This window comes from Macaca fascicularis, chromosome X (assembly GCF_037993035.2).
Source record: "Macaca fascicularis isolate 582-1 chromosome X, T2T-MFA8v1.1".
Classification (NCBI taxonomy): Eukaryota; Metazoa; Chordata; class Mammalia; order Primates; family Cercopithecidae; genus Macaca; species Macaca fascicularis.
In genome coordinates, this window is record NC_088395.1 from 91672179 (window position 1) to 91693247 (window position 21069).

The 21069-nt window shown below is 34.1% G+C and overlaps 1 protein-coding gene across 11 annotated transcripts in view; it reads left to right on the plus strand.

Annotated features, from left to right (window-relative positions):
- APOOL (apolipoprotein O like) overlaps window positions 1–21069 on the plus strand; it is a 100155-nt gene that overhangs the window by 42625 nt on the left and 36461 nt on the right. For 8 of the 11 annotated variants that reach the window (XM_074028918.1, XM_065538091.2, XM_074028919.1 and 5 more), the window contains 5 exons: window positions 881–985; window positions 6479–6598; window positions 9486–9540; window positions 10951–11049; window positions 18558–18649. In XM_074028918.1, the coding sequence (XP_073885019.1) occupies window positions 881–985; window positions 6479–6598; window positions 9486–9540; window positions 10951–11049; window positions 18558–18649 (471 nt within the window). Of the gene's footprint in view, window positions 1–880; window positions 986–2755; window positions 2814–6478; window positions 6599–9485; window positions 9541–10950; window positions 11050–18557; window positions 18650–21069 lie in introns of all 11 variants that reach the window. The other 3 variants (XM_074028923.1, XM_074028922.1, XM_074028921.1) reach the window with 1 other exon arrangement.

The following is a 21069-nucleotide window of genomic DNA, read 5'->3' on the forward strand; positions in this document are numbered from 1 at the left end:
GCTTCTTTCCCTACTAAGGAATCAGAGTGTTAAAATATTTGTACCTTGGAAAGCTTTACACTTGGCCTTGCTGAATGGATAATCTTTCGAAATTATTTTGGTACCTGAATAACACTAGAACACTTTATTCTTAGAGTCAGTACTTTTCCTGCATTCTTAATTCAAATCAAGTTATAGCTAAAACAAAGATCACTTTTTGCTTTAGGTTTAGCATGAAACAGGTAAAAGGGAATGCATTAGGAAAATTGGGGCAAAGGATTTATAATAGAAATAATTCATTTTTATGGATAATGTTAATATAAATTGTATTTCAAGATGCAGCCTGCATCACTCAGTACTCCAGACCACTCTTATCCTTTACATTCTCCAGAGCATTTATCAACTTGTAATATAACATATAGTTTATTGTGTTTATTGCCTGTCTCTTCTCTACTAGAATGTCATTTGTATGAGAGCAGGAATCTTTGTTTTGTTCACTGATATATTCTAAGCACTAAAACCAGAGTCTGGCATATAGTAGGTGTTCAACTGATGTTTGTAGACTGAATGAATACCAAGACCAATCCCACTCCATCCCTCAGATTTTAGTAATTATTACATTGCTATATTATTATGTAATAATATTCCAGATAAATATTATATTGCTATATTCCTTATGAAGTAGTTAACAAACAGGTAAAAATAGTACTCTGCCATCCAGTATGAGAAGATAATTTTATGAACTGTGTCTTAAAAATGTATGAAGTAATTTGGAGTGTTTGAATATTTAATATATTATAGTGAAACCAATAGATTACCTGAGATTCTTCCAGAATTTATTAGGAAATGGAAGATGGAAAGCTTTTCAACTAAAAAGGTGTTTTTGATATATCTTTCTCAGATGGGAAAACTGACAACCATGCCTGCAGGTCTGATATATGCATCTGTAAGTGTACATGCAGTCAAAGAAGAGGAATCCAAAAAGCAGCTAGTGAAACCAGAGCAGGTAATTTGCCTACAAAGGTTTATGAACTTTGTATAATATCAAGATAACACAAAAGCTATATTTTTTAAAATTATCTTTACTCATCAAAAATGTCTTAGAAGTCTTTGTTAGGTAGGTTTTAAAAGTTGAGAGAAATAGTTATGAAGTATCTCAAAAGACAATATGTAACTCAAACATCTAAAATTCTAACTCCAATGAAAAACAACTGGTGGTTTTTCTTAATGAATAATCAATAAGTAGTAGAGGGTGTTAGACGTTCTAGGCAGTCTGATTTTTCTTTCTTGAAAAACGTATACAGGTATATTCAGTATTAGGAAACTTCAGTTTAAGAGATTCATTAAGATCTCAGTTTTGGAAGTGACCTTAGATGTTTTCTAGATCAACCTTCTGTATGGTACTGTAATTCCCTCTATAGCAGGCACATTTAGTGGCCATATATCTTCTACGTGAATAAAACTCTAGATAAAGGAGTCTAAGGAGCCCATTCCATTTTCTAAATCCTCTCATTTAATTTAAGGTCCTTTCCTTATGTCAGACAGAAATTAGTCTCATAATCACTTCTACCTGTTGGTACTGTATCTCTTGCATTGGTGCCAAACAGAAAACTTCTCTCTTTCAAAAAACAAGCCTTTAAATATCAGTTATACTTTAAGTAATTTTGCTTCCAGGATAAATATTTTAAAGCATGTAGTTGCTTCAGCTATTTCTCATACATCACAGCTCTGAGTTCCTCACTATCATGATCAGCCTCTGCCAAGCATGTTCAGGATAGTTAGTGTTTTCTTCAGGTGTAAGTACTTTGTTTTTGTTTTTAAAAAGCACTTTGGTTTTTGGTGCCATGACTTGGATGTATGAACCAAGGTGTTTTGACTGCTACAGGACAGAGTCAGTCTCTGACTTCTCCTCTTCTAGATGTTATATTTCTATTAATGCTGCCTAATATCGTGTTAGTTTTTATGTTTGAGTGCTCAAAATCAACCATGCTCATAAGCAGCCTTTGACCATGATACAGTAAGCATGTGGTTCTCTAAAATTCATTAAGCCTTTTTACATGGACTGCCAGTAAGGTATGCCTCATCCCAGTCTGTACTTAGGCATTTGAACTTTTTGGACTCGTTGAAGGTATATTTATACCTGTTTAAATTTTACCTTGTTGATCTGGCTTATCATGCCAGCCTGTTGAGCTGTAATTGTGGTTACTAATTCTATTCATCATTGTGCTTTTTATCTCTTCCCACTTTAAGTCATCCCTAAGGTTTATCTACACACTTAATAATATGTTTTTGAATCAGACCTGAATTTGAATCCTGCTTCCATGACTGACTAGTTAGATGACATTGGGCAGAACTCTTAATGGTGTCATAAGTATTCTGTTGTATGAATGTACTACCATCAAATAAATGTAAAATTTTCATAAATTTTTGGAAATGTAGACTATTTCCAGCTATTGCTATTGTATTCAGTACTTGTTGAACCACTTTGTATTGAATCTTTATATACGTCTATAACCATTTCCTTAGAATGAATTTCTAGAAGCAGAAGTGTAGGTCAAAAGGCACAAAAAATTGATAATATTGCCAAACTAACATGCATAAAGGTAATATTCATAAATTCAACCAAAAATATTTTCTAAGCTCCTCTATATATATTTGTGAGGCACTGTTCTAATTACTAAAGTTTATTTTCATTAATGGTCTAGGGTAGAGTCATTTTCCTACCCGCTAACTGATTCTAAGTATTTTTTTAATTTTTTCTTTTTATTAATCTTAGGAGGATGTTGATTTTAAGGCTTCCTTGACACTCCCATATCTGGACAGCTCAAATCTAGGTAGGAAGATAAATCCCTAATGACTGAATTTAATTTTTGAAATTTTAAAATAAAGTAGTGCTGTTTATTATGGAATACACAGTATTCCTTGGTATTTATTGTATTCCCCAAGTACATTTTAAATATCATTTAATTGAATTACTCATTAAACAAAGCTGGTTGCCAACTACGTGCTAGGGACTATATACAAAGTCAGGATCCAATCCTTGAGGACTGTAGAATTTCTGAAGGGATTAAAATGTGATTTATGTGCAACATTTCTAGCTACTTTTATTGTGTAAAGTGAGCTATACTTCCGTTTAAATCTATAATAATGCTTCTACTAAACCAGAATACTTTATGAATGCAGTGTTCTAGTTATTTGGTTATTTGAATCTTTTGGTAAACTTGTAGCTAAACAGAAAATCTGTTTTAGTTCAACTCTTCTCACTAAGCGTCTTTTTAAATATTCTCAATGTATTCCTGCCTTATATGCCATCTAGTGGACATAATTAAATCTCTCTTTAATAGAAAACTCTGTAGGACCATGAGACAATCATTTTTTTAACCATGAAATCTACAGTGTTCAGATCAGTAAAATGACTAGCAATTGGAATGCATGTATATAGCCAGCCCTAGACATCCCTGAACATTTCTTTTTAAAATCCCTCTATGAGATGAATTGTACTTATTTTCTTGTCATTTGCTTGTTGTCACTGAGAAATAACAGAAAAAATACTGATTTGAGAGTTTTAGTTACTTTGGTTCAATTTAATTTTAAATGTGGTTTTATAGCTTACTAAATGTAATCATAATTTCAAAATGAGAACAAACAATTTCTATCTATACAATAAGTGGCATTTAACCCCAAGGCCTCCAAAATTTATAGTGAGAATGCTCTTCTCACTGGAGACTATAGTAACATCCTACTGGCTAGCTCTTAAAATTCTTACAGTAGAGCTGAAATCCTGTCATCATAAACCTTTCAACTATGCCCATGCCTTAGAAGGAAAATACTTTAAAACACTGGTTCTTAACCATCCTGACCCCTTTGAGAGTCTGATAAGAACTTTGAATGCTGTTCCTAGAAAACTTCATATACAAAATTTTGTTTACAATTGGCAACAGATAAAGAACCTGAATCCGTGAGACACGGTGCCTCACACTTATAATCCCAGCACTTTAGGATGCCAACGTGGGCGGATTGCTTGAGCTCAGGAATTGGAGACCAGTCTGGGCAACAGGGTGAAACCCCGTTTCTACAAAAAAATACAAAAATTAGCCAGGTTTGTTGGGGGTGTGCCTGTAGTCCCAGCTACTCAGGATGCTGAGGTGGGAGGATTGCTTGAGCCCGGAAGGTTGAGGCTGCAGTGAGCTGTGTTCATGCCACTGTACTCTAGCCTGGATGACAAAGCAAGACCCTGTCGCAAAAAAAAAAAAAAAAAGAAAGAAAACTTAATCAGCAGGTTTTGATGGGGACAGAGGAGAGAATAAGAACAATGAGTGTAGTAAAGTTTGGAATTGGGATGTGTAAATAATAGAGAGGATAGAAACATGATGGACAAACATGTAAGTAAATAACGTTGCCCACTCTAACACCAGTACATCCACATATATCTCTCCTTTCTAGGGGAGAGGGGAAACTTCTCTACTTGCAGTGCACCTGCTTTTTATATATAAAATGCATCTTTAATATAAAATATGCATCTCTCACCTTCCTAATTACAGTTGCCAATGTGGTGAATTTATTTATTTATTTATTTTTTCTTTCTTTTTTTAAATTTATTATTATTATTATACTTTAAGTTCTAGGGTACATGTGCATAACGTGCAGGTTTGTTACATATGTATACCTGTGCCATGTTGATGTACTGCACCCATCAACTCGTCAGCACCCATCAACTCTCAACTCGTCATTTACGTCAGGTATAACTCGAGAAACAAGAAATGGGGAAAGGATTCCCTATTTAATAAATGGTGCTGGGAAAACTGGCTAGCCATAAGTAGAAAGCTGAAACTGGATCCTTTCCTTACTCCTTATACGAAAATTAATTCAAGATGGATTAGAGACTTAAATGTTAGACCTAATACCATAAAAATCCTAGAGGAAAACCTAGGTAGTACCATTCAGGACATAGTCATGGGCAAAGACTTCATGTCTAAAACACCAAAAGCAAGGGCAGCAAAAGCCAAAATTGACAAATGGGATCTCATTAAACTAAAGAGCTTCTGCACAGCAAAAGAAACTACCATCAGAGTGAATAGGCAACCTACAGAATGGGAGAAAATTTTTGCAATCTACTCATCTGACAAAGGGCTAATATCCAGAACCTACAAAGAACTCAAACAAATTTACAAGAAAAAAACAAACAACCCCATCAAAAAGTGGGCAATGTGGTGAATTTAAATCTAAGTATTAGTGTAGAAAGATAAACACTAACTCTTTAATCCTGGTATGGGAAGTAAAGAGCCATTTAATGGTAAAGCAAGACTTTTCTGACTTACTACTGGAAAAACTTTACCAAACTGACACTGTCTTATGGTTTATATGTCTTTTAAATTTTAATTTAAAAAGCTGACATAAAATTGTATGCATTTACCTTGTACAGCATGATGCTTTGAAGTATATATACATTATGGAATGACTAACTCAGTTTACATATGTATTACCTTAAATAGTTATCATTTTTGTGATGAGGACATTTTATACCCACTCTTAGCATTTTTCAAGAATACAATATAGTGTTAACTATAGTTTCATGTTTGTTGTTGATAGAGGACCAAATCCAAAGTCATTAATCATCTAGTTCCCTTGCTGTTGATTTGTAAACTTGATTCTTTCCAGTTATATCTTCATGAAACACCAAGCTTCATAGGATGATTTATACCCTAAATATAAAAGCCAAAAAAAAAAAGTTTTTTTTTTTAAAAGGAAGTAAGTCCCTACCTGGTTAAATTTTTCATTGTTCTTTTGTGTATGTTTGTTTTTATTAAATACTAATTAGAATAAAAAGGCTGTTCAAAATATGAAAGGTATGATATGATGATAACGATGTACAGCTGTGTGCCTACTACCTAATTTAAAGGAAAACAAAATCCCCTGTGTTCCTATTTCATTCCATTCAGAGGTTATCATTACCCTGAATTTTTACTATTATTCCCCTCCTTTACTTTTAAATTTTACCTTATATGTCTGTATTGCTAAGCAATATGTTTTTTGGGTTTTTTTAAGTAAACTTATATTCCTGAAATTCATCCAAATTTTTCCATGTTGCTGTAATTTTTATATTTACCCCGTAATTTCTAATATTTCTTTGTACAAATATGTCCCAATGTATCCATTTTACTGTGGATGGACATTGGGTTGGTTGTAATTAAAATGATGCTATGAACATTATTATACATAACTCGGGGTGTGCAAAAACAGTAGTTTCTCTAAATATACATAAGAGTAGAACCACTATATTATACTATATTTGGCATCTTTTAATTTCTGGGTTTTAAATAGTCTTTATAAACAGTTTACCACATCATTCCTGCATTTAAGATGGTTTTTTCAAAGTATTTTATCAGCATTTTTAGTTGTTTTTAGGAAGAAGGCTGATTAGGATTCCTGTTCTGCCATACTGCTGTTACGGACAGTCCAGCTATTTTACGTTTTTGACATGAACATTTTTTGCCTGTAGCTCCCTATATATACTGCACCACCGCTTCAGTCTAAATATGTTGAAGAGCAGCCTGGTCATTTACAAATGGGTTTTGCTTCCATCCGGACTGCAACTGGTTGTTATATTGGCTGGTGCAAGGTAAGTCAATTCTGATAGTGGTTTAATATCAGAGGTTTCTGATTTAATTGTTCCAGTTACCTATTGATGTGTAGAAAACTAATCCAAAACTTAGTGGCTTAAAACCACAACCATTATGTTACATCTTATGATTTTGTAAGTCACAAATTTGATCTGAGTTCAGACAGATGATTTGTCTGTTGCATGTGACATTGACAGAAGTGGCCCAGTGGTGTTCATCTGGCAAATGAGCTGATCTAGACAGTCCAAGACAGCTTTATTTGCATATCTGGCACCTTGTTAAAGATGGCTGGATGGCTGGGTTCAGCTGGGATTATTGACTAGAATGCCTACACATGGCCTCTCAAGCATGGTGATCTCAAATAGGTCAGATATAACTTAACATGGGTAGTTCAGGGCTCCTAAAGACAATGTTACAAGTGGCCCTAGGCAGAATTTGTCAGGCTTTTTGCCTATCATCAGATGTCCAAGAAAGTCACTTCTACAGCATTCTATTGTTAAGTCACTAAGGCCAGCTTCGTTTTAAAGGGAAGGGAATTAGATGCCAATTCTCAGTAGAAGTTGCAGCAAATAATTTGCGGCTGTATTGAACCTACTGTACCCCTACTGCATAAATTAAAGTAGTTCAGCAAGCATTTGTGTCACCTAGCATGTACACAGTATCCCTCACTTTTTATGTGAAGTTCTGAGATTACTTCTGAATATTTTCTTCTTTGGCTAAGCAAAGTGTTGTTTACTTGTTGGGGTTATCCCATAAGACCATTCTAGCTACAGTAAGCTATTGGGCAAGCTAGAATACACGTGACTTTAATGCTTAGCCTTCAATTAGTGATATCCATCAGCAGAGTGGTGGAGTAAGCTGATACAACACTAATGTTTCTTTATCATCACATAAACATAATTGTGTTAGCATCGGTATCTCCAGTGTCAGTGTCTTAATGTTGGTACCAGTGTTTTCATCATTCTGACCTAGTAACCATGTGACTTTTCCCCAGCTATAGCCTGATGGTGAACCACTGTTCTTGTTTAGTTTCTTCTATCCATTATCTTTAAAAAGAAATCTAATGAGCTTATAAAAAATAATGTATGCTTAGGTGAAATACCAAATCAATGAACTCTGATAATTCCAGATGATATTTCATTCAAATATCTGATAAATATATGATGTTATTTTTGAAAACTTGTGTTTGTCATACAATTTTTATGGTACTAGTTGTACTACACGCTACTAATAGTTTGCTCTAAGAGGGAAATACCTTAACCAATTATGGTCTGAATCATGTCCCTATGACTATATGCCAATAGCTAGATGATTCAGACTTAAGCTTCCTGAGATGTAATTTTCCATAATGTTCTCAAATTTTTCTTCAGTGAGATAAAATGTTCCTGAGAGGTCTTTAAATTGCTATTGTAACTATCATCCAATTTAAGACTCAAAAGAATGTTTTATTCCATTAGTATGCTCAAACAAATAGGTTGAAAAAAGGCAATTTCCAATGCATTTTGTCCTAAATGTAAACAACTTTTTTTTTTTCTAATTTTCCCCTAAAAATGTAATCTATTCTTTAAAAATTACGTCTGACTCAAATTTGTTCCACATTAAACCTTGAATCATGTAGAGCAAATTCAATTTCTACTACTGCTAGCTTAGTGTTTTGAAATTTAGATAGCACTGACCCCATGTGGTAAAAATGAATTCTTTAGCAGAGATAAGAAAAAAATTTTTTTAAAAGATGACTTAATGGTTAAATGATTCCCAATCGACTGGTCAATAGATATTTTAACTTTGAAGGTGCAATATTCTCAAGAGAGTCCCTACAAAAAAGTAGTTCAATAGCAGTTAGAATTTATGCTGATTTGTACAATTTTAAACCAAGATGAACCTCTGCATCTCTCTGATAACCATTAAAATATCTAAGATAAAATTACAAAACCAAGCTACCTCTATAACAAAAACTTATTTCTTCCCTGTCCAACATAATAATCTCTATTTTCTCTGCTTTGAAAGTCTTTTTTGTTCTGTTTTTATCCCATGGTTTCATAGCAGCTAGTTCAGAGAAGGAGACCATATATTTGGATTGTGTTTTCTGGTTCCATCAACAGAGTACAATATGACCATGAGTAAATCATTTTGTGACTTCCTTTTTTTTTTCTTATATAAGTGAGATAATACCTAGCACTCAATAAATATATTTAACACTCTTTTGCACTAAAATAAATCAGTTAGAGACAGGTAAAGTTAAAGATTTGCTTTAAAACTTTAATTCCTCCGATGGATTAACATAGTTTTGATTTCTAGAGAATTTATGTTCCTATTTAAAAACAGGATAAACAGTAGTCTGTGTAGGATGATTTCTGTCCTGAGGTAATTTAGATTTTTTTTTTCTTATTCTAATGTACAATAAGAAAAGGGAGGAAGATGAAGCCCTTTGCTTTAGACTTTTTGTTCTTTTTTCCCCTCTACAAATCATTATGTTATTGCTACTGCATCTTTATTAATCAGATGTTGCTTCTAAACTGATATATACCTCCCTTCTTGCTTTATTTAAATTCCATTTATTTTTCTAGTTCGTTATAACATAAGATGATAGATCTTTATTTTCTTCACTATCATTTCTGCTCTGATTATTTCATAGACATCCATTTATATGAGAAAAATGGTATAAATGTTATCCATGTTAAATAGAATGAAAAGCAGAAAATGAAAACAAGCTAAGTTAAATGAGTATTCTGATAGTAAATACACAGGAAAGCTGGATTTAGATTTGGGCATAATGCTAAGTCAACCTTTTAATATAATCTCGGAGGTGCAGGCAATTTTGTCTCATTATCAACAGCTTCAAAAATGCAGGTGTCTTCCCCCTCCCCTTTTTTTTTTTCTGCTTAGGGTGTTTATGTCTTTGTGAAAAATGGGATAATGGATACAGTACAATTTGGAAAAGGTAGGTGAGTAAATAATTAGAAATGTTGTATTGTGTTTTTAAATTGCTTTGTTTAAATATGAGAAAAATAAACTTGGTATGTTACCCATTATCATGCATTTGCCAACTCAGAAGATACTCTCTATAGCAATTTATTGGTAATAATAGCAAAGCAATAGTATTCATTATTCAGCAGTTGTTATTGGCTAAGGTGTTGTACTAAACATTTTACATAATTTTTGTCACAATTCTGTTAGTATTGGTATTATAATTAGTCCCATTTTACAGATGAGGGCAACTGAGGTTTAGAAAGGTTAAGTAGGTTATTGAGGTTACGTAACTACAAGTGGTAGTGCCAGGATACAAACTGAGGTCTGTTTTAACTACTAAGTCTATATTATATATCATAAAGCATAAATTAAAAACATGTCTCCATTGTTGCTAATTAGTTTAAGTGCTATTTGCTGTTAAAATACATTGTATTTTGCTGTCAACGGCTAGGAAATGTTATAGCAATCACTAACCCTGGAATATTTAAGCTAATGTTTAAAAAGCAATTATATTTGACTCTAGCTTGTTAATGGTATTTAGCAACAGATACAGCTTTCTAATATTCTTGGCTTATGCCAGTTGTCATAGTAAATATGTATGGGAGATAGAAAGATGAGCTAAAATTTTGAATGTTTCCATGAAGTTGATGACCTGTTTTTGAATTATCATTATTTAATGTATTAGGAATAAATTCAAAATTATATTCCTCATCAATCATTAGGAATAGGATTAAATATGTGATTGCCATTAAATAATTAACTATGATAGAAAAGTATACTTTTGGAACTAGAAACAATTTAAATATATAGAAAGCCAAGAAATCTGGACTTTCACCTACTCTTCATCTACTTTTTATCTAGGCTCAGTGATGATTAACCAACAGCAGTGGCTGTCTTGAGATTATTAGGGAGTAGTGGCAAGCAAGGTCTAGTAGCTGTGTATATCCTTAAACTATTATTCAAAACTCCTTTATAAAGTATCTATTTCGGTTCTCACTGGAGGCTACCAGTGTTTGAACAGATAAGGGCAGAAGCATGTTCATTATAGAGATATAATACATACACAGTCAGAAATTTACCTTATGGTAACCCATATTAAGATGTGCCCTCTAGCATTACATTTCTTTATAGTAATGACCACTGGTATCATTAAGAAAAGAAATATTAAATCACCTATAGAAGGAAAATGTTATTTCGTAACAAGTAAATATATCTAGTTTTTTAGGTTGCTACTCATATCGTCATTATATATAGCTCTTTTGAAGAGTGTTTAAACCTTATTATTATCTTAACAAATCTCTTTAACCTTCCTGCATCATAACTGTATAGAATGCCCAGTAGAATTCAGTTATTTATGTTAATTTTTAACTGATTTCTTGAGATGCTTATGTCTATCTGAAGAATCCTCCTCGAGACTTTCTTCCGAAAATGGCAGTTATTACAGTTTCAGGATTGGCGGGCTTGGTTTCAGCGAGAAAAGGTAGGGTTTTTAAGAGTATATTCTCTCTTAATGCCACGATATTAGTTTCTGAATTTTACGATCATAAGAAAACCTCATATGCTTTATTGAATATTATCTGGATAGGCTACTGTAAAGATTTTTAGATTCTGTATTACAGCATGCTTACTTTTATAAGGACTTTGTGTTTTCAAAACTATAGCTATTCCAAAGGCAGTTCAACGTCATTAGTCATTAGGGAAATGCAGATAAAAACTAGAATGAGATACCATGTCAGTTCTAACAACATTGGTCAGGATGAGACCAAGAGAAAATAAAATTTTATCTCATATATCAGTATCTCTGTCTCAAATCTTTAAAGTAGCCCCCAGAATATGGGGGATCATGACTGAGAAAATTAGTTTGAGTGATTAGTATATATTTTTACGTTAAGATAAAACTCTCAAGAAATTTTTTCGGTAGTTAGCGACTCTTAAGGTCTTAAAAAAAAAGTTACCTAGAAAACAAAATGACAAATTATAATTTTAATAGGAACAGCTGTATATTCAAAAAAATTTTATTTCAAAATTATGACACAGTAGATTCATACAATTCTATCAGTTTTAATATATACATAGAGTCATGTAACCATCACCACAACCAGGATACAGAACAGTTATATTATTCCCAAAAAGTACCTCATGCTATCTGTCTGTAGTCAGACCTTCTTCCCACTTCTAACTCCCAGAAACACTGATCTGTTCTCTGTCACTCTAGCTCTGCCTTTTTGAGAATGCCATCTAAATGGAATCATACATAGACTGGCTTCTTTCACTCAGATTATCAAGATTGTTGCATGTGTCAATAGCTTGTTCCTTTTTGTTACTAAGTAGTATTTCTTCATATGGATGTGCCACAGTTTACTTTATCACTTACCTGTTGGACATTTGGGTTGTTTCCAGCTTTTGGTCATTAGGAATAGAGCTGCTATGAAAATTTGTATACAGGGTTTTCATTTCTCCAAGCCCTTACTAAGCTAGTGTAGTTCTCTAGTCACTAGCCATTTTGGTCACCTTTCAGTCATCCTTTGTCCACACTCCAGTTGGCAGACATTGTCCCCAAACTAAATTGCTTATATTTGGAAGGCACATCTCTGAGCCAGTCTGGAATCTGATGTCAGGTACTTTGTAGTTTGTTTTTCCAGCTATAGTCCTAAAAGCCTCAACTCAAGGCATAATTAGGTACAAAACTGCTGTGCAATTATAAGAACATTCTAGCATCCTAACTCTAACATATCTATAGGCATATACATGAGAGTTAGGATGGTAGAATGTTCATATATATATATAGATATAGATATATATATCATCTGGATGGACATAACACTCTCTCTATAGCTAATATGAATGCCTCCCTATATCCTATTTCTTATTATAGTAGACAAGCAACTTCTAATTGAATAGGTATTATAAATTATTCAGTAAGAAATAATTAAAAACCAAGATCATGATATAAAACAATAAGACTCAAAGAATTAAATTTTGAAGGAAATTGTCCAAAACGTATTACTCCATTTCTCAGTAAAATACTTATACCATTCTTGCAAGAGAAAATGTTCCGTAGGTCATTCACCGTGTTTCCAAATGTCAGAGCTAGAATAGTCTAACCCAGTGTTTTTCAAATTGGAGATCTCAACCTATTAATAGATAATGACATAAATATAATGAATCTCAGGAGACATTTTACCTTTGTTTTAAAAAATTATATTTTAAGTTCCAGGGTATATGTACAGCATGTTCAGATTTGTTACATAGGTAAACGTGTACCATGATGGTTTTCTGCACCTGTCAACCCATCAGCGAGGTATAAGCCCAGCATTCATCAGCTATTTTTCCTGATGCTCTCCCCCTGCCACCCTCCCATGACAGGCCCCAGTGTGTGTTGTTCCCCTCCGTGTGTCCATGTCTTCTCATTGCTCAGCTCCCACTTACAAGTGAGAACATGCAGTGTTTGGTTTTTTGTTCCTGTGTTAGTTTGCTGAGGATAATGGCTTTCCAGCTTCATCCATGTCCCTGCAAAGGACATGATCTCATTCCTTTTTATGGCAGCATAGTATTCCATAATGTATATGTACCACATTTTCTTTATAAGTCTATCATTGATGGACATTTGGGTTGATTCCATGTCTTTGCTATTGTGGATAGTGCTGCAGTGAACATATGCATACATGTATCTTTATAATAGAGTGATTTATATTCCTTTGGGTATATACCCAGTAATGGGATGGCTGGGTCAAATGATATTTCCAGTTCTAAATCTTTGAGGAATCGCCACATCTTCCACAATTTTGAACTAATTTACATTCCCACCAACAATGTAAAAGCATTCATTTCTCTCCACAACTTCACCAACATCTGTTATTTTATGACTTTAGTAAAAGCTGTTCTGATTGGTGTGAGATATTATCTCATTGTGGTTTTGATTTGCATTTCTCTGATGATCAGTGATGTTGAGCTCTTTTTCATGTTTATTGGCCACATGTATGTCTTCTTTTGAGAAGTGTGTGTTCATGTCCTTTGCCCATTTTTAAATGGGGTTCTTAGTTTCTTTCTTATAAATTTGCTTAAGTTCCTTGTAGATTCTGGATATTAGGCCTTTGTGAGATGGATAGATTGCAAAAATTTTCTCCCGTTCTATAGGTTGTCTGTTCACTCTGATGATGGTTTCTTTTGCTGTGCAGAAGCTCTTTAGTTTAATTAGATCTCATTTGTCAATTTTTGCTTTTGTTGTGATTGCTTTTGGTGATTTCATCATAAAATTTTTGCCCATGCCTATGTCCTAAATGGTATTGCCTATATTTTCTTTTAGGATTTTTATAGTTTTGTGTTTTATGTTTTAAGTCTTTAATCCATCTTGAGTTACTTTTTGTATAAGGTGTAAGGAAGGGGTCCAATTTCAATTTTCTGCATATGGCTAGCCAGTTTTCCCAACACCATTTATTAAATATTGAATCCTTTCCCCATTGCTTGTTTTTGTCAGGTTTGTCAAAGATCAGATGGTTGTAGATGTGTGGTATTAGTTCTCTATTCTGTTCCATTGGTCTGTGTGCCCATTTTTGTACAAATACCTTGCTGCTTTGGCTACTGTAGCCTTGTAGTATAGTTTGAAATCAGGTAGCATGATGGCTCCAGCTTTGTTCTTTTTTGCTTAGGGTTGTCCTGGCTATATGAGCTCTTTTTTGGTTCCATGTGAATTTTAAAATAGTTTTTTCTAATTCTGTGAAGAATGTCAATGATAACTGAATGGGAATAGCATTGAATCTGTAAATTCCTTTGGGCAGTATGGCCATTTTCACGATATTGTTTCTTCCTATCCATGAGCATGAAAAGTTTTTCCATTTGTTTTTGTCTTCTCTGATTTCCTTGAGCAATGGTTTGTAGTTCTCCTTGAAGAGGTCTGTCACTTCCCCTGTTAACTGTATTCCTAAGTATTTTATTCTTTTATGGCAATTGTGAATGGGAGTTAATTTGTGATTTGGCTCTCTGCTTACCTGTTGTTGGTGTATAGGAATGCTAGCAAATTTTGGACATTGATTTTTGTATCTTGAGGCTTAGCTGAAGTTGCTTATCAGCTTAAGAAGCTTTTGGGCTGAGTTGACGGGATTTTCTAGATACAGGGATCATATCATCTGCAATCAAAGATAATTTGACTTCTTCTCTTCCTATTTCAGTACCCTTTATTTTTTTCTCTTGCCTGATTGCCCTGGCGAGAACTTCCAGTACTATGTTGAATAAGAGTGGTGAAAGAGGGCATCCTTTTCTTGTGCCAGTTTTCAAGGGGAATGCTTCCAGCTTTGCCCATTCATTATGATATTGGCTATGGGTTTGTCATAAATGTCTCTTATTATTTTGAGGTGTGTTCCTTCAATATCTAGTTTATTGAGAGTTTTTAACATGAAGGGATGTTGAGTTTTATCAAAGGCCTTTTCTCCGTCTATTCAGATAATCATGTGATTTTTGTCTTTAGTTCTTTTTACATGATGAATTACATTTATTGATTCGCATATGTTGAACCAGCCTTGCATCCCAGGGATGAAGCCAACTTGATCATGGTGGATAAGCTTTTTGATGTGCTTCTGGATTTGGTTTGCCAGTATTTTATTGAGGATTTTTGCATTGATGTTCATAAGGAATATTGGCCTGAAGTTTTCTTTTTCTTTTTTTTTGTTGTATCTCTGCCAGGTTTTGGTATCAGGATGATGCTGGCCTCATACAATTAGTTAGGGAGGAGTCCCTCCTTTTCAGTTGTTTGGAATAGTTTCAGAAGAAATGGTACCAGCTCCTCTTTGTACCTCTGATAGAATTCAGATGTAAATCTATCTGGTCCTGGGGTTTTTTTGGTTGGTAGAATATTTATTACTGCCTCAATTTCAGAACTTTTTGCTGGCCTATTCAGGGATTCAACTTCTTCCTGGTTCAGTCTTGGGAGGGTGTATGCGTCCAGAAATTTATCCATTTCTAGATTTTATAGTATATTTGCATAGATGTGGTTGTAGTATTCTCTGATGGTGTTTTGTATTTCTGTGGGATCAATGGTGGTATCCTCCTTATCATTTCAGATTGTGTTTATTTGTATATTCTCTCCTTTTTTCTTTATTAGTATAATTAGCAGTCTATTTTATTGATGTTTTTCAATAAAATCATCTCCTCGATTTGTTGATTTTTTTTTTTTTTTTTTGGAAGGGATTTTTGTGCCTCTGTCACCTTCAGCTCTGAAGCTTGGTTATTTCTTGTCTTCTGCTAGCTCAGTGGTTTGTTGGCTCTTGGTTCTCTAGTTATTTTAGTTGTCATGTTAGGATGTCAATTTGAGATCTTTTTAGCTTTTTGATGTGGGCATTTAATGCTATAAATATCCCTCTTAACACTACTTTAGCGGCATTGCAGATTCTGGCACGTTGTCTCTTTGTTCTCATTAGTTTAAAAGAACATCTTGATTTCTGCCTTAATTTCATTATTTACCCAGAAGTCATTCAAGAACAGCTTGTTCAATTTCCATGTAGTTGTGCGGTTTTGAGAGAGTTTCTTAATCTTGAGTTCTAATTTGATTGTGCTGTGGTCTGAGAGACTGTTATGATTTCAGTTCTTTTACATTTGCTGAGGAGTGTTTTACTTCCGATTATGTGATCAATTTTAGAGTAAGTGCCACATGGCACTGAGAAAAATGTGTATTCTGTTTTTGTTTTTGTTTTTGTTTTTTTCCTGGAGTGGAGAGTTCTGTAGATGTCTATCAGGTCCACTTGATCTAGAGTTGAGTTCAAGTCCCGAATATCTTTGGTAATTTTCTGTCTCGATGATCTGTCTGATACTGACAGTGGAGTATTAAAGTCTCCCACTATATTATGTGTGGGTCTGTATCTCTTTTTAGGTCTTTAAGTACTTGCTTTATGAATCTGGGTGCTCTTGTATTGGGTGCATATATATTTAGGATAGTTAGCTCTTCTTGTTGAATTGAACCCTTTACCATTATGTAATGTCCTTCTTTGTGTTTTTTGACATCTGTTGGTTTAAAGTCTGTTTTGTCAGACACTAGGATTGCAACCCCTGATTTTTTTCTGCTTTCCATTTGCTTGGTAAATGTTCCTGCATCCTTTATTTTGAGTCTGTGTGTGTCTTTGCACATGAGATGTGTCTCTTGAATACAGCACACCGATGGGTCTTGTCTTTTTGTCTGGCTTGCCATCCTGTGTCTTTTAATTGGGGCATTTAGTCCATTTTCATTTAAGGTTAATATTGTTATGTGTGAATTTGATCCTGTCATAATGGTGCTGGCTGGTTAATTTTGCAGACTTGTTAATGTAGTTGCTTCATAGTGCCATTGGTCTGTGTACTTCAGTGTGTTTTTGTAGTGGCTGGTAATGGTTTTTCCTTTCCGTGTTTAGTGCTCCCTTTGAGAGCTCTTGCAACGCTGGTGTGGTGGTGATGAAATCCCTCAGTATTTGCTTGTCAGGATGCATTTTATTTAAAAATAGAGGAGAACAGCAAATATCAGAGTAGTTTTTTCTTGCAGACTGGCCTCTCATCAGGTAAAGAGAGGATGACTGTAAGTCTTTTTAAAATCTTTAAAATGACACATAAGGAAAAACTGCCACCTGCTATGTTTAGGAGCAGCACAATTAGGGGAATTTGGTTAAGTCAAGGGAACTTATATCAAGAGATATTAGAATTATGAAATAAGAAATTTAACTATAGGTAACGGAATAACAGCGAGCAGGACTAGAGTAAAGGAGCAACTTAGGACATTTTAATATACTTAAACCCTCTTTCTGCATACCACAAAAGTCTAAATCTAAAGAAAAGCTAAACTAGTTCGAATCAGCCTGGCCGCCCGCCACCCCCCACCTCAGTCCATTATAGACATGACTATAGAAAGCTTCCTTAATAATAGTTAAACCAGACCGATAGAGACCTCTAGTTTTTCTCTTACGTAAACTGCAAATTTGCCTGCAAACATTCATTTTCATTTGTATAATATACCAGATAGGCTGTTCCCTTTTTAGATTAGGGATTGTATAAGCTGCTTCAGATCATGAAAGTACTTATCCCAATTTAAAAATCCATCATCCAATTACCCAGATCATATATACAGTCTAAGATACTCAGAGAAGCATTTAACGTACATATTATTTTGAATCAACAGTTACTTGGAACTAAGCTATGGCTTAAAGTGGTGGATTTCAAACTATTCTGTAGAACCCTTAGTTTCATGGAAGTGTTTAGTGGTGGTATCAGGATAAAGGAAAAGCCATATAGCCAGGGTTTGATACAGAGCTTCCTACCCCAAAGTTAGTCACAGCAGCATCAAGTTTATAGGTTTTATATATTGAATTTCCTAGGGAGATTCTATTTGAAAGATATTTTGAAAGGATTTTGTTACCAAAAAAAGATATGAAAATAACTCTTAAATGATGCATAGTTAAGGCACTTTTTGATATGCATTAATTATGTCAAGTTACTTGCAGTTATTATTCAGTATTCTAAATCAGTGACATGAAGGAGTTATGCACCTGTTAAAGTCCTTAGCTGATTATTTAGTTGAGTAACTAACCTTCCTAAATACTTAATCAAAAAGGAGACGTAAGAGAGAGTCCATTACACTTTAATATGGTGTCACAAACACAGTAGTTAATTAATTCTCTATATTATCATGCTTTATTAGATACTTGCAAAATTGTGGTTATAAATTTGGGTTTCGTAGGACATGAAAAATACCTAGCTTTCAAGCAGCAGAAAATCATCCATTCCTTTTGTGTAGGTAATTGTCAGTATTAGATTGAGAATACTTTTGTTAAATTGGACATGACAGCTAAGGGGTAATTGACTTGAGATCCTTAAGGGCATTTTGGCTTCCATCTTGATTGGTATAATTACATAAAAAGTAATTTAACAGAGTGTCATGGCTTACCAGGGGAGCAAAGAAAGCATTACAGTATAAGAACATCAACTCTCTGGTGGCATATATTTGGAGTTTAATAATTTATTTGCATTTTATAGGTTCCAAGTTTAAGAAAATTACTTATCCTCTGGGACTGGCCACTTTAGGAGCAACTGTTTGCTACCCAGTTCAGTCCATAATAATTGCTAAGGTAAGTTCTTTTTAAATAATAGCAACATTTCAGTATTTGTTTAAACTCTCAGTGTGACAATATTTAAATGTTACACAGCACCTTCAACATTTAATTTTAAGAGATGTAGTTGGTGTCAACTCTGTTGGCCAAATCACATTAGCATCTCAGCATGGTAAATGCCATCTTAATAGGATGAATTTGTTTAAATATAATTCAACAATGTAAAGGCAGATTTGAGGATTACGTTCAGAGACACTGAATTAGAATTTATGGGGAGAAATACTGCTCCATTATTAAGGTATATAAACTTCAATTTTTATTTAAAAGAAGATTAAAATACTAGCAGCTGTTTGGTTCAGCAGATTAACCTGACATGAGAAACAACCAGTTGATAGATTGGCTTCAGTGGTTTTTGAACGTAAAACACACACATACACACACACACACACACACACACACACGAACTCAATATTGAAACCACTTAGAATTAAGAAACACCTGTATAAATGCTTATTATAGTTGTTTTGTCTTTTTCTTGTGAGCTTAAGTACAAATCCAGATTCTTTTAATGATTTGAACAGTTTTTGTCAGTATTTTATTTTTAACACATGTTCAGATTGAGAAGGAAAACTTTGGGTTATGCATTTTTCTCCCTCTTTTCCTTCTCCTCTTAATTACCAACAGTTAACATATCCCCCTCATGCTTGAAACAATGTGTGGTGTTACCAGAAGGACTTTCTGTACTTGTATTCCCATTGCTTCATCTCTTTAACTATTGATGTAGAGAAAGTTGCCTATCAATATTTTGAGAGTGTCAAGGATATGGTGTACTATGTAGTTTGTAATGTGATCAAACTATAGAAGCTCGTAACAGAGGAGGAGAACATTATTCATTAAGTCTACTTATACCTGAAATAATTGATAACATGGTAAACTTATTTTTAAAACTTTCTTAATAATTTACATAGGAATTAACCACTGAAATCAATAAAATGCTAGTATTGGAAGAAAACATTAAGCTCATTTAATTCAACTTTGATCTTTTCTCATTTATCTATAGGGAAACTGTGGCTCAGAGGAGTTTCATAGTGACTGATTTGCCCAACATCATACTGAGCTTCAGATTTTTTGGCCTCCATGTTCATTACTCCTCCCAGTGGATGATGCTTCCACTGATTCTTCTTTTTTTTTTTTTTTCTGTTTTTTTGAGATGGAGTCTTGCTTTGTCACCCAGGCTGGAGTGCAATGGCACAATCTTGGCTCACTGCAGCCTCCGCCTCCTGGATTCAAGTAATTCTCCTGCCTCAGCCTCCCGAGTAGCTGGGATTATAGGCGCCCACCACCATGTCCAGCTAATTTTTGTAATTTTAGTAGAGACGGAGTTTCACCAGGTTGACCAGGCTGGTCTCGAACTCCTGACCTCAGGTGATCCATCTGCCTCGGCCTCCCAAAGTGCTGGGATTATCGGCGTGAGCCACTGTGCCCAGCCCTGATTCTTCTTTTTTCTAAGAGTAATGACATCATGGTTGTTTTTAAAAATTGTGCCTGCTTATCTTTAGATAATCTAAATATTTCAGAAAAGTTTAGGGAAAAAAATCACCCAAAATGCATCTATCCATACAAATATCCATGTCCACATTTGGATGGAATGTTCTTCTAGACATCTTAACATACATACACAGAGATAGAAAAACAAATGTATGAATAGACAGGTAAGAATGAGATCATAGTATGTGTCTTATTTTTCTTGTTTAAAATAAAGTATTGAATTTTACTTTTACAAAAGGAAAAAAAAGAATTGCTGAACTTCAAATAGCAATTTTTCTAATATAAGAGATTAACTTGTAAATGTTCTTCTGGGGTAAATAATTGTTACTTTAATTCTTAGGGTTGAAATCCTTGCTTTTCTTTTGACTATAATAATATCATATTTAATATTTTAAAAATTCAAATATATAATTTTTTTAACCTGAGATTCATGATGGACTTTAGAGAGTCTGTAGCACACTCTCCTCTCCAAAACTTTATGAAAAGTCATGGGTGTACAAGAAAAACCTTATTTGACATAATCAGGACTAGTAGTTAACAATTAATCAAAAGTGTTAAAGCAGCGAGTTGTAAAAATATATATAAAAATATATACCCACAATTTTACTTCAAATTAAAACATAAGTGTCTTTCTTCAGCCTGGCCAATATGGTGAAACCCCATCTCTAGTAAAAATACAAAAATTAGCCAGGCCTGGTGGCGGGCGCCTGTAATTCCATCTGCTCGGGAGGCTGATGCACGAGAATCACATGAACCCAGACAGCAGAGGTTGCAGTGAGCCGAGATTGCGCCATTGCACTCCATCCAGCCTGGGAGACAGATTGAGACTCCATCTCAAAAAAAAAAAAAAAAGTCTTTCCTTTTCTCTGTTTTGAAGTAGGGCTTTTCTT